General features: G+C 35.4%; 1 protein-coding gene across 1 annotated transcript in view; it reads left to right on the top strand.

Annotated features, from left to right (window-relative positions):
• fra (neogenin protein frazzled) overlaps positions 1–22,395 on the top strand; it is a 173,226-nt gene that overhangs the window by 29,529 nt on the left and 121,302 nt on the right. Inside the window, exons 3-4 of the mRNA XM_089089232.1 lie at positions 6,469–6,646; positions 14,635–14,780. Of these exons, the coding sequence (XP_088945358.1) occupies positions 6,469–6,646; positions 14,635–14,780 (324 nt within the window). The remainder of the gene's footprint in view (positions 1–6,468; positions 6,647–14,634; positions 14,781–22,395) is intronic.

The raw sequence follows: 22,395 nt of genomic DNA, 5'->3' as shown, positions 1-22,395 counted from the left end.
ATGTGGCTTACTACTTCTTTATCGAAAAACAACCTGACATATGCGAATGGGTTCTTGCCGCTCATTTCTTGGTCGCCTTGAAGCTGATCTTTCCACAGAGTGTCTGGTGGGATAAAATCTACTTTCCTCCAAGCAATGTCTCGTCGTCTCATTGGTTTGGAAGAAGGAACACTTGAGGCTTGTTGTGGTCGGGTTTCTTCACCTCCATTAGCTTGAGACTCATCCTGACTTTCACAGTCGTTGGCCTCAATTCGGCCGGTTTATATATAAGATTTGAGCAGTTATTCTAAAAATTTATCAGAAGGAAAATACTGTGGATGAGATGGGTCTTCATCTTAGCATGGCAGGTCTTCCAGGTCAGAAGTATCATCTGGACAAAGAACAAAATTCACAGCTTGAGCCAATGAAATTGGGCGTAAACGTAGTTTCTTCATAATTGTAGACTACCCATCTTCCACTGTTTTTGGTGCAGTGGATGTAGATTCATCCATTATAACCCTAGAAAAGACATATTGGTTGAGAAACTTAGTCAATCTTACTAATTGTATCTACAGGAAATTTCGTAATTTAGCTACAGAAAGTTTAGTATTTTACTGCTGACAATGGCAACCCCAAGCTCAAGCTGTTCCGGATGGTTCCTCAGAGTTACAGATCCTATTTCGCATGGTCGAACCATCAGAAACTATAAGATAGTGGCGTAAAAACAGTGGTTATGGGATATCTTAGCATATCACACTCTATACGTTCAAAGCATATCACACTCTATACGTTCAGTCGCCTAAAAAGTTCTCATTTCTGACGGATGGTTCCTCTAGGAACCACGATTCTTAGGGCCCCTCCCTTCCCTTAATTTTCACACTATCGATGCAAACGACACTTCATTTGAACTGTCAGACCTTCCTGTCTGCCAGGACAGGGAAATAAAAGCTCTAGAACAAATCACTACGTTATCAATTACAAAAATACATGCCCACCTTTCTGAAAAATCCAGGGAGGCAAAAAGTACTTACTTCGACCGTGATTATCAAACAGTTCGTGGTAACGAACTGTAAGTAAGGAGCGACCCGGCTCAATGGTAACCGAAACTCTAAAAAACGGAATTTTGGTACCAATATATACATCAAAAGAATCAGATTTTAATTCTGATTTCAAATATACAAGTTTCATCAAGTTTAATTTTACCCATCAAAAGTTACGCGCCTGAGAAAATTTGGCTGATTTTCGAAAAGAGGGGGAAAGACCTCCTAAAAGTTATAGAACCTTAATGAAATTCACACCATTATATTCAGCGTATCAGAGAACCCTACTGTAGAGGTTTCAAGCTCCTATCTACAAAAATGTGGAATTTTGCATTTTTTGCCAGAAGAAAGATCACGGATGCGGGTTTATTTGTTGTTTTTTTTTCCCACGGGTAATTGTACTGAACCAGTGGCCCTAGAATATTGTAGGAGGGCTTCTTGGAACGAAAATTAAAATTTCTAATGTCCTTTTCGAGTGACCAAAAAAATGGATGGCAACTAGACCCCCTCCCACGCTCATTTTTTTCTCAAAATCACCCAATTAAAATTTTGAGATTGCCATTTTGTTCAACACAGTCGAAAATCTAATAAATATGTCTTTTACGATGACTTAATCCCCCACAGTTCCCAGGGGAAGGGCTGCAAGTTATGAACTTTGCCCATTGCTTTCATATTGTATTGGTTAATGGGAAGTATATAGACATTTTCAGGAAGAATTTTTTTCTAGTGGGGGGGGGGGCTGTAGGAGGGGTTTACTCGGGAGAATATTTTCGTGGAGGATATTTCTTTGGGGTAAGGGAAATTTCTATTAAGGGGGTACCGGATTTACAAGCATTTAAAAACCGATCAGAAATTAAATTAAAAAAAACAAGTTTTTTAAACTGAAAGTAAGACGCAACATTAGAAATTAAAACGAACAGAAATTATTACGTATATGAGGGGGTTCTACCCCAAGACAATATCAAGCGCTTTAAGCTACAGTTTTTTTTAGTGCTTTCAAAATATCTATCTATTATAATTAAAAGGCCTTTGATATTCAGGGGTTTGTGAATTAAAATTTTTTTAACTTTTAGCGTAAAGAGCGTGGTATTGACTAAGAGGAGAACCCTGAGAAAATTTACCTGATTTTTTAAAGAGGGGGGAAACATCCCCTAAAAGTGAAAGAATTTTAATGAAAATCACACCGTCAGATTCAGCGTATCAGAAAACCCTATAACATAGGTTTCAAGCTCATAGATGCAAAAATCTGCAACTTTGTATTTTTTGCCTGAAGAAAAATATACGAATATAGAAGTTCGTTACGTAAGTTAATTTGTAAATTACGTCAGAACCAAATTTAGAGACAACCATTTAGCAAAAGAAAAGTAAAATTTTTACGCAAATTTTGTTTACTTATTCAATGACGGTGAGCCAAAATAAAAGCTGCATTAACTAAAAAACGATCAGAAATTAAATGTAAAAAAAAACAAGTGTTTAAACTGAAAGTAAGGAGCAACATTAAAACTTAAAACCAACGGAAATTATTCCGTATAAGAAAGGGGCTGTCCCCTCCTCAACGCCTCGCTCTTTACGCTAAAGTTTGACTCTGTCACACAACTTTATTTTTTAAAACGATAAAAAACTTTAGCGTAAAGAGCGAGGCGTTGAGGAGGGGATAGCCCCTTTCATATACGGAATAATTTCTGTTCGTTTTAAGTTTTAATGTCGCTCCTTACTTTCAGTTTAAAAAACTTGTTTTTTTTTATTTAATCTCACCCAAAGGCGGACGATCATAAACTGAGAAAAATACCGGGAATAGAGCTCGTTGACTATCACACAATGGTAGCAACTCCGAGGGGCTAGCTTGTGTGGTTTTGATAATAAAAAATTCTGAAATTTGTGGTTCCTGAGGGAACCTTCAGGCATCAAAGGGTTCAAAAACTTGTTTTTTAATTTAATTTTTGAACGTTTTTGAATTAATGCAGGTTTTGATTTTGGATCACCCTACATGCATAATTAAAACAAAATTTGCATATTATTTTTACTTTTATTTGGTTAAATGGTTTTCTAGAAACCTGTTTAATTTTATTTACGAACGTTTTTATTAGTAATAAATATACGTAACTTACGAATTAACTTACGTAGCGAACTTCTATATTCATATATTTTTTTAATATGTATATTAGGGGGCTCGGCCCCTAGTCAATACTTTGCTCTTCAAGCTAAATTTCGAATTTTGTTCCAATTATTTAGAATTGACCGCTTGATCACACATGCCGTTATTTAGAATAAATAACTATTATGAATGTACTAAAATCTTTGGCTTAAAGAGCAAGGCATCGACTAGGGGGTGAACCCAATCATATACGTAATATTTTCTGTTCCTTTTAAGTTTTGATGTTACTCCTTATTTTCAGTTGGAAAACTTTTTTTATATATTTAATTTCTGATTTTTTTTAAATAATGCTGGGAAATCCGGCGCCCCCTCATAGCAATGTCCCTTCCCCCATGAAAACTTCCTTCATGGAAAGATCTTCCCAAATAACCCCCGACCCACCCACCCCCCTACTACCAGAAAATTTCCCCCCTGAAAACGTCTGTATACTGTATACGTCCTAATAACCAATACTATATGTTAACATTAGGTAAAGCTCATAACTTTTAGCCCTCCCCCCGGGGACTTCGGGGGATTAAGTCATCCTAAAGGACATAGTTATCATATTTTCAACCAAGCTGAACAAAATGGCTATCTAAAAATTTTTATCAGGTGACTTTGGGAAAAAAATGAGGGTGGGAGGGGGCTTAGTTGCCTTTCATTTTTTGGGTCACCTATAAAGGACACTAGAAATTTTAATTTCCGTTCCAATGAGTTCTTCCTGTATATTCTAGGACCCCTGGGTCGATAAGATCACCCCTGAAAAAAAAAACAACAACAAAAAAACAAATAAACACGCATCCGTGATCTTTCTTCTGGCAAAAAATGGGAAATTCCATATCTTTGTAAATAAGAACTTTAAACATCTATAGTAGGGTTCTCTGATACGCTGTATATGATAATGTGAATTTCAATAGGGTTCTATAACTTTTAAGGGGTCTTTCTCCCTTTTTTCGAAAATCAGCCAAATTTTCTCAGGCACGTAACTTTTGATGGGTAGGACTAAACTTGATGAAAGTTATATATTTGAAATCAGCATTGAAGTCTGATTCTTTTGATGTATCTATTGGTATCAAGAACCCGTTTTTTAGAGTTTCGGTTACCATTGAGCCGGGTCGCTCCTTACTTACAGTTCGTTCCCACGAACTGTTTGACCAAAAAGATTGGAGGGCAGTTAGCCTCACCCCTCTCCCACATCAATTTACCCTCAAAGTTGTCCAATAAAGATTTTGCAATAGCCATTTTTTTCAGCATAGTCGAAAGTCCAATAACTATGTCTTTGGGGATAACATGACCCCGCACAGTCCCTGGGGAAAGAGCTATAAGTCACGTAATTTGCCCATTGTTTACGTGTAGTATTTTTTATTGGGAAGTATACCAATATATTTTTTTTTTTTGGGGTGGGTTCCATGGTGATAGTTTTTCGTTGGGAGGGAAGTTTCCGGAGGTGAACTCTCGAGGGGAAACTTTACGCTGAGGTATTTGCCAGAATTCCTTTACGAAATTCTTTTTATTTGTCTTACTTTGTCTCTGCCGAGTCAGTTTTACATGTGTGGATCTTTCGGGAAATTTTCAGCGTGGTTGGAATTTTTTAGAGGATTTTCTGTGGGGGGATTTTCCACTGGAGAAATTCTCGATGGGGGAATTCCGCGGGATAAATTCTTCAGGAGAAATTTTCTGCGGAAGCAACTTTCCACTGGTTTTGGGGGCATTTCCGGGAAAAAATTTCCACGGAGGGGGGATTTCTGACATGATTTGAAAAAACGATCAGAAATTTAAGTCTTTTCCATATGAAAGTATGCTAAGGAAAATATTTCAGGAGGAGTAGTCCGGAAGAAATTTTCCAGAGGGAATTGTCAGCGAGGATGGAATTGTCCGGGATGAAATTTCCGGGGATGGGTGGGTATTTTACGTGGGAGGAACTTTAATTGAAGGAATTCTACCCGTTGAAGGAAGGAAATTTTTGTAACTGAGAGAAAGAGGAGGGGTTAACCCTCCTCATATACAGAATAGTTTCTGTTCGTTTTAATTTTTAATTTTGTCCCTTTCTTTCAGTTAAAAAAACTTGTTTGTTTAATTTAGTTTTAATAAAAAAAAGAATATTTTTCTGATGGAAATAAGGAGGGAATTTGAAACTTAAAACAAACAAAAATTATTATTTTGAAGTTTATCGAACATATATCTGCAAACTCTGCTTCAAATAAACTGGCTATTTCTTCATATTTGTTGAGTCCTAAAAAAAAAAACTAGCGATTTACTGAAAATACAAAACCGGTGCAATAACAGAGGTTTAGGAACAGGAAAAAACAGCCTGTAGAAAAAACAAAAAACAGATAATTTATAAGGCTCTCACTAGGCTTTCACCGGCTATGAAGTCGATATATTTTTGTGTACAATTTTGATTCTCTAAGAAGCTCTGATAACAGTATTTTTCAGAAAGTAAAAACTTGCCGAGTAAAAACTAAGTATTTCTTGATACAAACAGGAACAAAATAGTTTATCTTCTCAAATCATCGTTCTTGTAAGTTCTTCTAGGCCGACATAGGATTTTTTCTTGAGAAAAAACAACCATCCTCTTGAACTCCTAGCGATGGCGGTTATAATACTATCCTTCAGTGGTGGAATCTTTGTCTTGGAAAGGCCGGATCGGCGATTTGAGATTGCTAGAGTGGTCATAAAGAGAAAGCAGTGGGACAATATAGAGTGCAATCGTATTACCACTGCCAGCTGACCACTTACAGCACAGAGTACTTCATGTTGACCTCTGCTACAAATGCAACAATCCTATTTAAGTTTTGTTAAAGTTTCTTAAATAGCTACACTAGTGCGTTATGCTTGTTCTCTTATCCTCTTGCTTTATATAATTGACTAGTGTCTGTAATACTAAGCCGATGAAGTGAGTTTATACTATGGGTAGCTGTAGCCTGAACTGTTTATCGGGATTAATTTTATAATCAGAATTCAGGTTGTTTCTAATCGTCACAACACACTATACTCTGTTTCGTTTCACCGCTGGGTGGGGTGTCAAGTTTGAACCTTTAGCATTTTTTTGTGGGGGGTTGGGTGGTGATTAAAGAAATTGATTTAATTGGCTCATTGAGCGGTTAAAATGGTTGGGAGGGGGGCTCGAATTGAAACTTTTAGGATTTTTTTGTGTGTGTGGAAGGGGCTTTAAGGGGGCTTACAATGTTCTTTTAGAGAATATACAAAGTATTTTTTTTTCTACGGTACAGACTAAAGGGTATGCTCTACGTTTTTAATGCTTATCGTCTGAGAGGCTCTTTGGCTAGTTAACTATTATTTTGGTTATTCTAGAATCCCATGCTTCGAAGGAACGATTTTCAGAATTGTTTTTTGCCGTTGAGCCCAAAGACACCTTGGCCAGTCGTGACGGGCCTGCATTGTTGGAATGCTTAGCGGAAGGCAGTTCTAAGCCAATTATTGAATGGAAGAAAGATGGTAATCCAATACTAATCCTTGGCGATACCAGACGGTGAGAAATTTGATATACTTTTTTTTAATGGTTTCGTTTAAGAGAGTGAGGGGTATCAATAATTGACGAAAGTCTGTTTTGAAAGGTTAATCTTTTCAGGTTTTTTTTATCGTTATATTTGTTTTGGATTTTTTTGTAAATGATAGGTTTATTTCTCGCCCAGATGTTGCGGTGATTCAGTGCTTTTCTTGCAATTTTTTTTTGTATTTTTCAATAAGGGTTTAAATATGAAACTGTAATTCTTACCTTTGTTCTAAGCTCGAATTTATTTCAATGAATCAAATCTATTCATGTTTAAACTTTTAAATCTGATGTTAGTAATAGCTCAGTTTAGTTGAAACTTGCTGAATGCTCTCTAATGCTGGTTTTCCAATTTTTATTACGACTTTTTCTTAACTTCTTGGTATTTTTCCAACATAGGCAAACACTTTAGTTGTCTTTTTATCTCATAAAAACTGTTTGTTTCATGGTCAATTTAAAGGTAAAGACTGAATATAAAACCATAATGGCCCCTACGGCCCTACGGCCCCTTGAGCGTCTACGAAATCGAGCTATAAGGATACCAACCTCTGTCGATAGTCCCGGTAAACCCCGCCAATCGCTTTAGAAATGCCTTTATGTGGCAACTATAGTGGTACTCTACAAGTATATGATTAACCCTCGTTCTGTGGAAGTCCCTAATATGGTCCCTGCCAGAGTTCGGTTGACTAGAGTAACTCTTCAAAACCTCGCTCGCACTGATTACCTTCACAGGTATCTCCTCGACACAAATGTTTATCAAAACCTTCATCAGAAGATTATTGGCCAGGCTAATCGAGCTCAAGCAAAATTAATGTTAGGAAAACTCACTTTAATTTTTTTTTTTTGGAGAGGTTTAAATGGTTTAAACGGTATAGGTTGAAAGCACTATGATAGTTGCGAAAGCTGGCTGCCTTTGCTGTCGCTACAAATCCTGTTGTAAAAAATAGATTTGATTACATTCGAATATTATTTAAGCTATTAGTTTTAATGAAATATATTCAGTAAAGGAAACGGAAAAGGTAGCATGAGCTACTTGCTGAATTGGTTGTTTGTTATCATTTCTGCTGGAACCATGGTTTAACACGGATGTAAATGCCCCACTGTCCCACTTGTGAATGTCCTGTCAATAGTATTCTATTGTTGTATGCAGACTTAGTACCTCGAGTAGTAAAACGGTCACGGACTGTCATCTGTTTTGGTTGGCTTGAGATGTGACCACCTGGCTATATTACCAGTTTTTCTATATTTGTGAAAAAAATTTAAGCGGCAATTTAGTATTTGTTTTTACTTTTTAGTATTTTATAACCGAAAGAAGTCTTAGAGTATCTGTTGCCCCTACTTATGTGTATGTTGCCCATATATGCATGTTGCCCTATGTGCATGCTTATTAGGGCTATGACCTTTACTTTACAATTTCTTGTAAATGATAGATAGGTCAGTTTTACTTAAATTAATTTAAAATCAATGTGCAAAAAAGGGTTTTTCTGATGGAAGTAAAAATAAAGCTAAATTGAAAACGAAAAAAGTATTGCTCCGAAGTTTATGCAACATTGCTTACACATTATATTTTCTTTTTACTGAAAACTCAAGACTAACCCGAAAAATATGGCTGTTCTCTTAGGAGCAGTAAATTCCTGAAGTGCCCTACCAAAAATTAAAAACTTATATATAAGGCTCTCTCAATAGTCTCACCAGCCATGTCATTTATAACTTTTAGCTGGGCTTCAATTCATATTCTCTAAAAAACTCAAGTAAGCTCATTTTTTCAGCGCTTTTTATTTATAATTTGGCTTGTATAAAAAAGGGTGAACCACCGCCCATGGGTTTACCCCCTTTTCAATAAAGGGGGAAATATCCTATAATATCAAGACTTGGAAATCATACCATCAGATTCAGCGTATCTGAGAATCCCGCTGTAGAGGTTTCAAGCTCCTATCTACAAAAATATAGAATTTTGTATTTTTTTGCCAGTAGAAAGATCACGGGTGTTTTTTTTTTTTTTTTTTTTTTTTTTTTTTTTTTTTTAGTGGTGATCGTGTCGAACCAATTGGTCCTAGAAGATCGACAAAGGGCTAATTCGAACGAATATTAAAAGTTCTAGTGCCATTTGTAAGTTGCCAAAAAGATTGGAAGGCGGCAAAAAATTTGCAGGGGAGGGGGACTTTCCAGGAGAAGTTTTACACTAAGGGAAGGGGATTTCCTGGCATTTTTTGAAAAACCTTCAGGAATTAAATAAAATAAAAATCAACTGGAAGTAAGGAGCAACATTAAAACTTAAAACGAACAGAAATAATTCCGTATATGAGGGAGGCTGCCCCCCCCCGCCCCGAAAAAAAAAAAAAAAATATTATGGCAATGTCGCTACCATGTGGTGTATCGTGGATTTTCTGGCATTAATTGAAAAATAAATAGAAATTTAAAAAAAAAAAAAAAAATCAACTGAAAGTAAGTAACAACATTAAAACTTAAAACGAACAGAAATTTTTCTGTCCTATGAAAGGGGCTGTCCCCTTCTTAACATCTCGTTCTTAACGCAAAAGTTTTCTATTACTTTAAAAAGCAGAGTTGTGACAAAGAGTCAAACTTTAGCATAAAGAGCGAGGTATTGAAGAGGGGGCAGCCCCTTTCATATAACGGAATAATTTCTGTTCGTTTTTAGGTTTAATGGTGCTCCTTACTTTCAGTTGAAAAAACTCGTTTTGTTTATGTATTCAGATTCAACATAATCAAGGGCGTATCCAGAATTTTGTTTGGGGGGGGGGGGTCTGCAAAAAAACTGTAAAAACGAATCAAAAATTACTCTATCTGCATTTTCGTTACGTTTTATGAGTCGGACAAGAATTTTGCGGAGGGGGGGTGGGTGGGTCAACCCCGCTGGGATACGGCCATGAACTTAATAATAATTCGGTATTAATGAAACAAATGTTGATAATTTTAAAAAGGGCCAGATGCTCTTCAAAAAAATCATCAAAAAGAAATAAAAATCTCACCATTCAAATCGCATCTGTCGAAAATCCTTACGGTAACTGGAGACTGGAGGCTTACAGTCCCCCACATTGAACACCAAGGAAAATCTTTTTTTTTGTGGGCAGCACTAATGTGTCTTTTTTCCTGGGGGGATTGTATCAAACCCGATTTTGGGAGGGGGGTCGTTTGAATGGAAATCACAGTGTCTAGTGTCCTTTGTAAGTAATAAGAGATCGCACCATAGCATGGTGCCGTTTTTCTGCCATTTCGTGCCACAACACGTCATTTTCTGCCAAAAGAGGGTCAAAATAGCGGGAATGCAAATTCTAAGATAGCCGGTTGTTTTGTCATAGTCTAAAATCCTTGACTGAAATTATAGCTCCCCACCTTGCAATTTGAGGAAAGTTGCACTTTAGTATGGGTAGTATAACTACGGTATTTCCAAAGGTTGGAAATAATCATGAAGTGACTTAGTTTGGTCGGAAATTAAAAGTTATAACACTCCTTTTTAAGTCACGAAAGAAATCGCCAAGTGCCATTTTCTGCAACAATTTTTTTTTTGGCAAATTAGGGTCAAAATGCCAGTTTTGAGATATTCTGGAGATTAAAAACTATTTAAAAGATGTAAGTGACATCCTACCCTCCGTAGTACACCCCCCCCCCCCTATTTCAATTTTCCTTCATGGAGTTTTTCCTATAATTTATCCTCCTATAGGCCTACCTGATATAGGCAGCTAAAAGGGTTGGAGTTTTTTTTTGCGCTTTACTGAAAACAAAATATGTATTGGTACTTGGACATTATACCCACTCTTTTATATACTGCTAGTTTGGTTAATGCTAATGAAATAAAAAAGGAGGAATGTATAATAGTTCATAAACAAATGTGGGGTATATATTTGCAGATTAGGGGTGGGGGGGGGATAAAGTAATTCAAATGCAAAATGATTAGCAAAAACTATGTACCTCCCCCCCCAAAAAAAAAACCAAAAGCAACACTTTAAATATCGTATACGCAAGTTAAACCACGCTATACATCTACAGCAGTGTGTTGAATCATCCCGTAAAACGGGTTTGTTCAGAGCGTTTATATATATATATATATATATATATATATATATATATATATATATATATATATATATATATATATATATATATATATATATATATATATATATATATATAAAGAGTGGGTATAATGCACAAGTAGGCTAGCTGTATATTGAATTGGTGGCTTTTATCTGTCAAAATATCAGCAAATTCTAAAAAAGAAAGTCACGATACTAACCGAGATTCCAGGAATGGCAGCTAAAACTAAACTAAACTACTAAAGACATGACTGGGAATATATTACAATGCTTAATTATACTGCATTATATATTAAGTTTAATAATGTTTGATTATATTGTAATACTAATTAAACTATTAGTAAAATATATTGGTATGCTGGAAAAACTGAAATGGCAGCGTGAAATTCTTACTCAATTGATTGTTTTCTCTGCTTTCTACTGAAACTGTGACATAATACGAATGTTAATGCTCCCTGTCCTACTTGTGAATATCCTGTCAATTATGTTTTATTGTTGCATGTAAACTAAGTACCTCGAATAAAATGGCAACAAAATGACATCTGTTTCGATACTCATGAATAGGAGGGGTGGCAACCAGGCTATATAACTAGTTTTGTAGAATTTCTAAGCTGTAATTTTGGGATCGGCTTTTTTGTTATGGTGGTTTGGTGGTATAATGGGGGTGGCTGGTGGCTTCAGGTACATAGTATCCAGATCTAAGTCTGCATAAAGGATGTGGTCTTTTCTTAGCTTTTCCTCCATGTGTTATATCGATGATTTTTTCTTTCAATTAATGAAAAATCATTAATTGAAAAGGACCTAAGTAAGTGAAATCTCGAAATTGAGAGTCGGGAAGAGTTAAAAGCGTTTAGCCAGGCACATTTTCAGGTTTCAATATCGTCTTTCAAATATGTTCTTTGTGTCAGAATTCAAACGAGATGAAAATATAGACACACGAGTAATTTGTCAATACGACATTAAAAAAAAACCTTTTGAACTACTAATAATAAAAGTCCGAATATTTCGGCTTGACGTCCGGTAACTTTTCAGCGGGAAAATAATGCAGAATAAAAACAAACAAAACCAACCTAAAATAAAGAAAACATAAAGAAATGAAAAAGAACGAGAAAGGCTATACAAAACAATGTAAAAAAAACTTGTATGTTATAAAATCCTGTTAAAAGTTGGACCATCCTACATGACTTTATTAAGACAGGAATTTTTTCTTGCTTTCATATTGTTTTTGTATAGTGTTTGTGTTTTTTTCCCTTTTGTCTATATGTTAGTTTTATTTTAGGTTAATTTGTTTTGAGGTAGTTTATTTGTTTCTGATCCTTTTTTTCGTTGGTGAAGGGTTCCAAACGTGAAGCCGAAAAATTTGTACTTTGGCTGGCTTAGTGAAAAAAAAGTTTTTTTTTACTATTTTCCATTATCATTTTGAAAAATTGCATCCGGTTTTCGATATTTTCATTTTGTTTTAATTGTAAATGGAAAAGCAATATAATATAAGAAATTAGTGATTTGTGTCAAGTTCAGAATAACGCCCAAAAAGTAAAATGCGCATTAACATAAAATTAAAAAAAAAAAATATTTTCATGTTTGCTTACGGTTGCACAAGTTATATATTTCTTCTTTTTTTCAGTTTAGACGTTGGCTATTTATTATTGCAAAACACTAAACCAAATCCAATGCCTTTTTCGGTATATTCGGATTAAAAATCCTCGACTTTTGATAACTGAAAGAAAAAGTAACACTTGGGCATAAAGAGAAAGGGGGAGGGTAGCGGAAAGGGGAAATACCATCGGAGGAAGTCTATCGTTCAAGAAGTCTTTTAGCCCAAATATTTTTGTGTATTTTTAAGTTTCCTTGTGGATCCATTTGTGCCCTTTTGATAATCCTAACTTTTAAACCACTAGTGTGATGTCCTAACATGCTGATAATTGTTTTATAATCAGAAAATCCCTAATTTTACAGTAGGCTTATAGTAAATTTTAACCGTTTTTTGAGACGAAGGAAAAAGAAAAATTCAAGAATGCTGCTGATTTTGTTTTTCAAAATCTGGGAAACATTCTTATTGATTTTCGGGGCTCAATTTCCTTCAGGTCAATAAGACTTTTCCGGCCCATTAATTGAGAAATTAAGTCACTGCATTTCTTGGGAAATTGCAACTGAGTTTGTTTTCGTTTTACTTCGTTAAGTAAGTAATTTTTCCAAATGTCTCCGCCGTCAGTAGTTCCTGATTTTAGAAGAAGAGCTCCATGGAAGAAATAATTCCTATCGCTATTGCTGCTTTCCGAACCTTTTTACAAAACTAGTGAATTAGGAATCAAACATATGGACATCAAATTTTGAGAGAGTTGGAAATTCCACCTTGGCTTTACCTCAAAATTGTAGTTAAAATTATTTTGTTTAATTTGATGACGTCTAAAATACGAGTTGTTAAGTTGCCAAAGTGATCAACTTTTTAGCACAAACAACAGAGGGAAGGAAACACTTATATATTAACGTTAACGTTATTATAACGTTATATTAACGTTAAGATAATAAAAAAGACATGTTTTTAAAATGAAATTAAAGAGCCGCATTGCAAATCCAAACAAGCATAAATTAGCTCGTAGGAGGTTAAAACTTAAAACGGACACAAATTAACCCCGTACCGCCGCCTAACAGCCTCGGTGTTAACGTTAACGTCTTATTGGTACTGTATTACTTGCATGATGAGTGGACTAAAAGAAGTAAAAGTTCAAGTTAAGCTATGGTTTGGTCTTTCAAATTTCTATTCCTATCCTTACTACTGTTTTCAATCCTATTAAAAAGAAGTGTTTATTTTGATTCTTCACTGTTTTTGTCGCACTTTTATTGCTCCACTTCTTTTTTATTTTTATATCATATTTTGTTTCTTAAGTAAGTTTAAATACATAACTTGGATTTTGGTCTCCCCACCTCAGGTGGGAAGACCACTGCTGCGCATAATACAGCAACGGTAGACCTCCGATTCAGCCAATCTCTGCAAGTTAAAAAAATAAAAAACTCTCAAAACTAGAAATTTAAGGTCATAATTTAGGATTTTGGCACTGGTGGCTTTCATTTCAACAAAAATTGCCACATTAATTCGAGTTCGAGTTTTCTATGAAACCATAGAAACCGTATTTGGGTTTCACACTGCAGACAATGATATTTTAACTGAATAAGTTCGAGAAGGTCTTTCTTCCCCGAGGGTCATTTGTGAAAACGCGTCAATATCAACATACTTTGGATATTTAATGGGTACCTGGAGAAATCTGGGGAAGGTAAACAGGAAGGGTTTGCAAAAGCACATGATCGTTGTCCCCCAACCCCCCATTGCACTTCCTGGCTGAAGGGCTAAGAAACGGAGATCAGTACCGCCGGTAGGGCCTGTAAAGTCCAATGCCGTATTCTTTACCTTTTACCTTACTTTTGGATACCTTTGGACCTTTTACCTTACCTTGGGCATAAAAGTGTATTCTTAGGCATCAGACCCCGTCCTCCCTTCCAAAATATTTTCTGATTCTACCTAAGGGCTTGGACTATCAACCTAAACTGGCCATCATAGCGCCTTAAAAGCCCGTTTTTCATATTTATTAGATACATACTCAGGGACAGGGTGTTTAGGCCGTACCCCTCTCCTCTCCCTGGTTAAAATTTTAAGTTTTACAATTTTTCAAATTATGTCTTATATTTTCCATGTCATTCTCCTATTTTCTGAAGTATTTTTGAGCTTGTGCCCCCCCCTCCCCTCCGTGAAAAAGATTCGCGCATCCTTAGCGACTTGCAGTATATTTTGTACTTGCTCTTCAATAAAATGACCTCTAATCAACCTCTAATAAAATCAACCTCTAATAAAATCAACCTCTAATAAAATCAACCTCTAAAAACTAATATGGAAGTGTAAAATTTGATTTCTTTTAGGTCTATTTTGATCAATGGATCACTGTACATTGCTAGTGTTTATCATACTAGAATGGAAAGGCCAGATGAAGGAGTATATCAGTGCCTTGCCACGATTCCTCAGGTTGGTACAATTGTGAGTCGAAGTGCTAAACTGCAAGTCGTCGGTAAGTGTTTTTTTTCATATTTACTTATAGGCTATATGAGTTAAAAATGTCGAGGATTTTTTTTTTTATTGTAAAAAGGCCCTTAATCTCTATATTAGGTTAGTTGTTTGCTTTCTATAAAAAATAGTTCCGAAAAATCTTTGCGGAAATCTGGAAAATTTCCAGAAATCTTTTGCCGTTTGAATTTCAAGGTTTATGTCCTACTTGCATCACTTCTCTTCTTTTTAATGAGTTTAGGCACTTACCGCTAAGAATTTGAAACTCTATAAACAATTTCCGGAAAGATTCACAGGAACCATTTTTTTTTGTTAAAGATAATTAACTAAGAAAACGTATTATAAAAATAATATTAAATTTCCTTCGTTTGCAATGAGGCTTTTTGTAAGAACAATTCCAATTATTTTATCCAGAACCCCTTATTAACATCAATAATAATTTTCCTATGTCCTAAGTGGAAAATTTTCCCATGCCGTAAATGATATTTAAATTACAATTTTATTCTGATTCGAAGCTCAAATGGTTCTAGTTATATATTTATTTTAGTCTAGTATCCAATAGACTGACGTAGGTTGGAGGCAAGGGACCTCCAAGCTTGAGGGGCCTGCTCATAGTAGGCTAGTTATTATATAATTTGAGATGGAGCCCATTTAACACAAATGTTTTTGCACTTCAGAAAGATCTGGAACATATGGTGCTAAAATTCCGTAAAAATACGTAACCGGAAAATTTCCCAAAACGGGACTAAACGGCCCGAATTGCTTTAGACTTGGGTTTCGTCCCCCCTCCCAAGAAAAAAAACATGGACGCCGAATTTCTCGAGAAAAGCCTAAAAGTTTACTTTCGTTCGAAAATGTTTTGAATGCCATTTTATACCTTATCCCGCCTGCTGAATTACGCAAAAATTTAGACACTTAGGCCTTACGACCTCGAATTCACGTGGCCAAAACCTCTTAGGCAAGGCAAAATTTAGCCAAAAGTCCTAAAACGTTTTTTATTAAAAAAAAAAAAAAAAAAAAAAAAAAACAACGGAGAATCGTTTCCTACTAAACCCGACTTGTGGGACAAAAAATGCAAACAATTGTGGAATCTCATTTTAACCAAACAACCTGCCTTGTGTTCTGCGTGAAAAGTAGCGGTGTGATTTACCCTTCACGTTGGTCGTCTGGAGTTCAGGAATAATATTCTAAAAGAAAACTATACTTTGAATATGAGCAGTAAAAACTTACAAGAATCGCATAAAAAGTAAGAAACAAGTTTAACTAAAGCTGATTAGTATCACATCGTTGATTAGAATTAGAACGTTGATTGCTTCGCATTGATTTTACGCTAGTAGTCTGTTGGAGCCCCACATTCGTCTTGGTTCTGCTGGTACTCAGCCATGTTCGTGCAGATCTCTTCTAAACATTCTGAACAGGCAGGAATGCATCATATTCCATATCTTTGGCACGAGCATCTTGCTTTTGACAACCTGACTTGCACGTGTAACTGATGACATTAAACAGCCGCTCTGGTGCGGATTTCCTATCTGCCATGACTAGTATGAGTTCACTATCCTAAATGCGCTAACCTCAAGTGATAGTTTCAGCTTCGCCGAGCCTATGTTTCACTTTTAGTATCTAAAATACTTTGCGCTAGGCTTGCTTTCAACTTGGTAAAGGCGGTTGATGTTTTCTTTTGAGTGATGGATCAGTAGAACTAACAAAACTTTATCGCTACTGACAATCAAAATTTTGTAGTCGCAATAGAAACAAACAGATGTCGCAATAGAAACTGTCGTAGTCGCAATAAGAAACAGATGCCTTCACAATAAGAAAATCGGCACTGCCGGTAGCATGATGAACTGTAATTCTCTTCTCTTTAAGCCGTTGCGCCAGCAGCAAGATGAACCTTTCATTGATGGCTTTGTCGGTTAGAAATTCTGCATTCTGAACTGAAAGTGGCGTAGAAGGCATAAAGTAGATGTTACGGATAAAGATAAATTTTGTTCGTTTTTATTGAGTGCGGTCTTTGGTCACAGGTCCACAAGTATTAACTATCAGTCCGCATTTTCAATCTGCGTCAATCAACATGTGCATGTTTTTCAAGCTACCTCAAATGAGCCTCATAGTTATCGCAAATAGTCTCATAGGATAGCTCTGCTTGCTATGGTATCCTTTGCTGCAACCAGCGTCCATCAATAACGTAATGGCAAGAAGGGTTGGGGACACGTGGTCGAAACTGGGGCATTCTTCATAGACTGAGTTTGCAAGAGATGCCCTATCGGGACTTCTTGTAACTTCAAACGCTAATAGAAAATGTGTTTATTATGCATCGTGTTTCCTAATGCGTAAACACTGCGTATCTTTTCTTAGTGTAACATCGAACACAACAAAAGAAAATATGTTTTTGGACCTTTTGCTCAATTTTGGGCTGCCTAAGAAGTTTTTGCTGCATGAAGTTGATGTCACAAGGTCTTTCGTGCCTAAATTTTGTGTAATTCAGCAGGTGATATCGGATAAAATGACATTCTAAGACATTTTTGAAGAAAAGTAAAATTTCAGGCTTTTTCTGTGAAATTTGGCTTTGATTTTTTTGGGGGGGAGGGGGTCAAATTGCAGTCTAAATCGATTTAAAAGCTGACATTTATTCTCAGCAGGTCCAAATGCACATTAAAAGATCCTTAAACCATCTAAAGCCAAAACATTTATTTTTTTAATTTAGCCTTTTAAACTTGGGTCTTTTAGAGCGGTTTTGGGCCATTTCTTGGTCTCAAATTTTTGTGAACTAGCAGCATGTCATTCTTAGAATTTTATGAAAATTTTAGCGTAAAAATCATTTCCCTTGTAATTTGTTCCAGTTTTGACTTTTTTTCGTTTTAAATGACTAGCCTATAGTTTTTTCCAAAGATAAACATATTTTTTCAAGAAATTATTAAAATGTTTTGACCTGCCAAATATTTGAACTCTATCTGAAATCGTGTATTTGTATTTTTGATAATGAGCCACAATGTGTTTACTTTGATGTTCCGGTAAAATATGTTCTTTTTGGGAGCTCCTTAGATCGAATTTGTCTAGCGGCCCCACAAGATCTTTATCTGACCCCAACTTTTAAGGATTTTCTCCTGAGTTTTCTTTGTGGGACGGCTCTTAGGATCAATCATAGTAGTGAGAGGAAATCCACCTTTGTGCGCATACTGATATTAAATTATTAATATTTATTTATTTCTGTTATTTTTTACTTTCTATCCAATCAGCTTAAAAAAAGATCAATTTTTTGTTATTAATGCTTATGCATTTGTTGCCCGCCGGATACCTGTTTCTTATCTCTGACTGGAAATCAAATCCAGTTAATAAATCAATGCTAGAGATGCATTTATATCCGACTTATATAGTTCTTGTTCAGATGGATTTGTTTGAAAAGTTCCCGCCCCACTGAGAACTTTGTTTGGTATCTAGATTTGGGGGAAACATCTGAGATGGATTGTTAGCATCAAACAGCCAAGTTTATTGCTATTGAGTTACGGGATAAGGAGTAGAGCCGCAAATGGGTGGAATTGGTTTCACGGAATTTCAATAGACTTGTGAAGCTGAATCATGAGGATGGATGGATTTGCTAGATAGATAGATAGATATTTTGAACAATACATTTGAACAATTTCTTACCATATCGGCCTGCCATAACATAAAGAAAACACGAGCAAAGTTTGGCCGTTTTTAAGGCCAAAAGAAAATATTGAAAAACAAAGCGAATATTTCAAAAGGACAACCACCTTTCTTCTTCAGTGCGGAAAAAATATTTAAGGAAAATGACAAAAAAGACAAAGAAAAAAAAATGCGCCTCTGCATTTGTTTTTTCTTTTTGACATTTTCCTTAAAGAAGTTTTTTGTTCGCGCTGAAGAAGAGAGATTGTTGTCCTTTCGAAATATTCGCTTTGCTTTTCTAGTGTTTTCGTTTGGCCTAAAAAAATCCCATTTTGTTCGTTTTTTCTTTATATAAATTTAAACATAAGACCAAGTACAACATCACATACCCCCACAAGGCTCTATGGCCGGGCACACAAGGAGAAAAAAAACAACACAAACACTAAAAACGAACATACAATCATAAAACAAACATACTTTTCCAACTTGGCGAGATACATCTACCACACATGGGCATTAATATTTGTAGATACCAAAAATACTTATACAATGTTTCGTACCAAACGGTTGACATTTTTCTAGCTGACTCAGGCAGTGTTCCTGGCAGCTTGATAGAATTTATTATCGAAAAAGCATTTGAAAACTCAAAGATGTTAATAAATGATTTTGTTTTTACTTAGGAATGCCTTACTCGAAGGTGAGCATACGCATATAATGTTATAAATTGTGGAAGTTCGACATTGGTCCTAAAGTGAGCGACGGACTTAGCCAACAAAAAAAGTTTCTGGTAAAGGGAACTTTACCATCATGAACTACTTTACGATGAGTTAAATTAAATTGTAGATTGTGGCCTAAACTAAGTGGTTTGACATCAAAGATATGTGTGTTTATTTCTGGTAAATTAATAAGTTTAGATAGCATTATAAGATGTCATTATTTTTAACCGACTTTGTATCAATCTATAGGCTGTACAATAACAGTGCAGTTTCTACTCTCTTTAATGGATTTCCAGAGTTGCAGCCAGTTTAACGGAATCCCAGCCTTAACACCCTTTGCTGATCCTTCGATATAGCCAAAGGTTATAAATAATTTCTTAAACCACACTGTTTTTCCATTTACGAAAAATTTAGCAAGAAAATCGGGTTTTAATTTTGATAAAGCAATGAATAAATAACAACAAAATAAGTACTTAATTAAAAAATACTCCGAATATTTCGGCCCCACGTCCGGGAGCCTTTCTCAACGTAAAAAAAGGGAAAAACAGAAAAAGGTTCTTTTAAAAACAATAACATACGTCGAAATAGAACAAACTAAACACACGAAGAGAGAAAAAAAACAAAAGAAGAAAAAAAAAGATACAAATAAATAAGTAGGAATCAAACTGACATATTAAATAAAACTTCCATGCATTGGCGTATTTAACGCAATAAACAAAAGTTTAGGAGACGCATGGTATCATTATAGACATTCGCTTTTGGGTATTGCGTTAAATACGCCAGTGCAGGCTTAGTTCAAAAGAGGGGATAAAGTGCAGTTACCCGCTATACTTATGCTACAGACATTTGTAAGTTGAATAGGCTATGTCACACGTCAATGATACGCATTATGATTGGTCGGTAGAATCTTATTGGTCAGTGTCCTACCTTTTAATTTCATAAATTCAAGTTTCAGGGAATTATAACTAAGTCTTCAACTAAAAATAACCACCTAATTGTAATTAAATTTAACTATGGTGTGAAGTCTGTTATTTTACAAGATTAACGACAAATAATGCATATCATAACCAAGCTCCTCATCAAATTTTTTGTGGTAAATTTAATTTATAACATAAAAACAGGTAATTGTACAGGTCAAAAAAAAAAAAAAAAAAAGATCTGTCCGTTACTAATAAATACGTGTTGCACAAGGTTCTTCCACAATGCCATATTTTACTTAGTTTGTTGTAGTTATTGCCTGACCCCGACTACGTTTTTTTATGATACGAGTTCCCTGCGCTATCAATGGCGTTGAACGTTTCTATCCTAGATTGGCTTTACTCCTCATCTGCAGTTGTCTTTTTGCAATTGCGAATCTTTTGGAAATGGGATATGATTTTAAATGGTTATTTATCTTGAACAATAAATCATCCATGACTTGGCTGTGTTTGAAGGGACAGAACCAAAGTGTTTGAATAACTACGTTGATTCAATCCCCGTTTACCAAGGGCATCACAATCTCCCCCATCCCCACCCCAAAGCGCCACCATGATAGGGAAGATGGCCAAAAGTGTGAAATGCCGAGATCGAGAAAAACAGATAAATTTTTTTTCATCCGGTCCTAGCTACCCATAAATCAAAAAGAAATTGTTTTATTTAGTCCAAATAAAAGTTTTTCACAGTTAATGTATACAAAATATTAAACCCCATGTGGTTTTTTTTATACCATTCTCCACGTGTACACTGGGGATTTAAACCAAATAATTTAGTTTTTCTTTTTAGTCAGAGTTGGTCGAAATTAATAAAAACTGTCCCCTTCGTCCGAGGGTACAGTCTCATCGGTAACCTTCTTCTTTAGTATGGTAAATTGCTATTCAATAAGCTACATACCATTTCTAACGTCTTATAACATGTGTATTAATTTATATTGCTGATCGAAGAAGAACCGATTTTTAATTCATGTAACAATAAATGGATGTACGTATTGGGATTGACCGTTTGTAAAGTTAAAAGTTTTCTGGAAAGCTCGGGACCTTGGGGTTATTTACGTACACAATTTTCTACACCTAAAATAGGCACAGTAAATCTGTACTCGGGATCACACCATTTGGCAACTATTTGGCTAAAAATTTGGCAACTCGGGGTTTCTAACCGCTGTGTTTCCAGTGTCATGAAAACACGGAGATGTACGCATGCTGCGGCCTGAAACATTTCCATTTTTTTTTCAACACACGTTTAAACTTGTGCCAAATTTGTTGTAATTTTTGTCATATAAAAAAAGTAAAATTTCAGCCCAGTTACCAAATTCTGCATAGAAGAAATCCACTTGGCTAACACTGTGCAAGTATGATACGTTTTTCTGCCTTGTCAAATTGGAGTTTTATTAGCCCATTTGTGAAAATCAGCCCAAAATAGCACCAAACCCTTTCCCAGGACTCCTTATCAATTTTCTGTTTGATCAGTCTCAGTGAAGTGGCGTCCCTGTTTGACGGAAATCACACTTCTTCCTGCATAAAAAAAAAAAACTTCATCGTGTCTAATCATTCTTCATCTATCTGTTTTGAAGGATATTAGCTTATTTAGATTAATTTAGGATTTGGTTTATGGGTTCAAAATAGTTGATAAAAGCGTTGATAAATAATTACGCTTCCCTTGAACATTAATCATCTATCTTGAAATTGAAATGTTTCATTTCTGCAATTATTTTCATCATTTGTGGATGCATTCCAGTTGTTTTATTATATTAAGCCAAAGTTTTGACATCTTATTTATTAACTCTGAGGTGTGTGGATCCTTTCCCATCTTTATAATGAGTTGATACATTATAAAGATGTGCTTTGTGTCAATGCGATCTATTTATATTTTGGAAAATTAATTAGTCAAAATGAAACCTTTAATTGGACCATTTTCAATAGTTCGTGGTAACGAACTGTAAGTAGGGATACGGCTCAATAGTAACCGAAACCCTAAAAAACAGAGTTTTGATAACAATAGATAGCCTACGTCAAAAGAATTGGCTTTTTATGTTGATTCTAAATATATAAAATTCACTAAGTTTAATGCTATCCATCAAAAACTACGATCCAGAGCAAATTTGCCGGATTTTCAAAAAAGGGGGAAACACTTCAAAAAGTTGATCTTTTTCGCATGGCTGGCCGAAAGACACAAGAGGAACCATATTTGACCACAGTCACCAATGTACCTTCTAATATTCTGATCTTGGTTCAAAGAATTATTTTCCTATTTGATACTTTTTTCAACTGTAAAAAATCACTGGGCCTTGTATATTCTACTTTTAGC

This window comes from Artemia sp. Qi Xiang Cuo, chromosome 5, assembly GCF_049724085.1.
Source record: "Artemia sp. Qi Xiang Cuo chromosome 5, ASM4972408v1, whole genome shotgun sequence".
Lineage (NCBI taxonomy): Eukaryota > Metazoa > Arthropoda > Branchiopoda > Anostraca > Artemiidae > Artemia > Artemia sp. Qi Xiang Cuo.
This window is presented reverse-complemented; position numbering and strand designations above follow the sequence as displayed.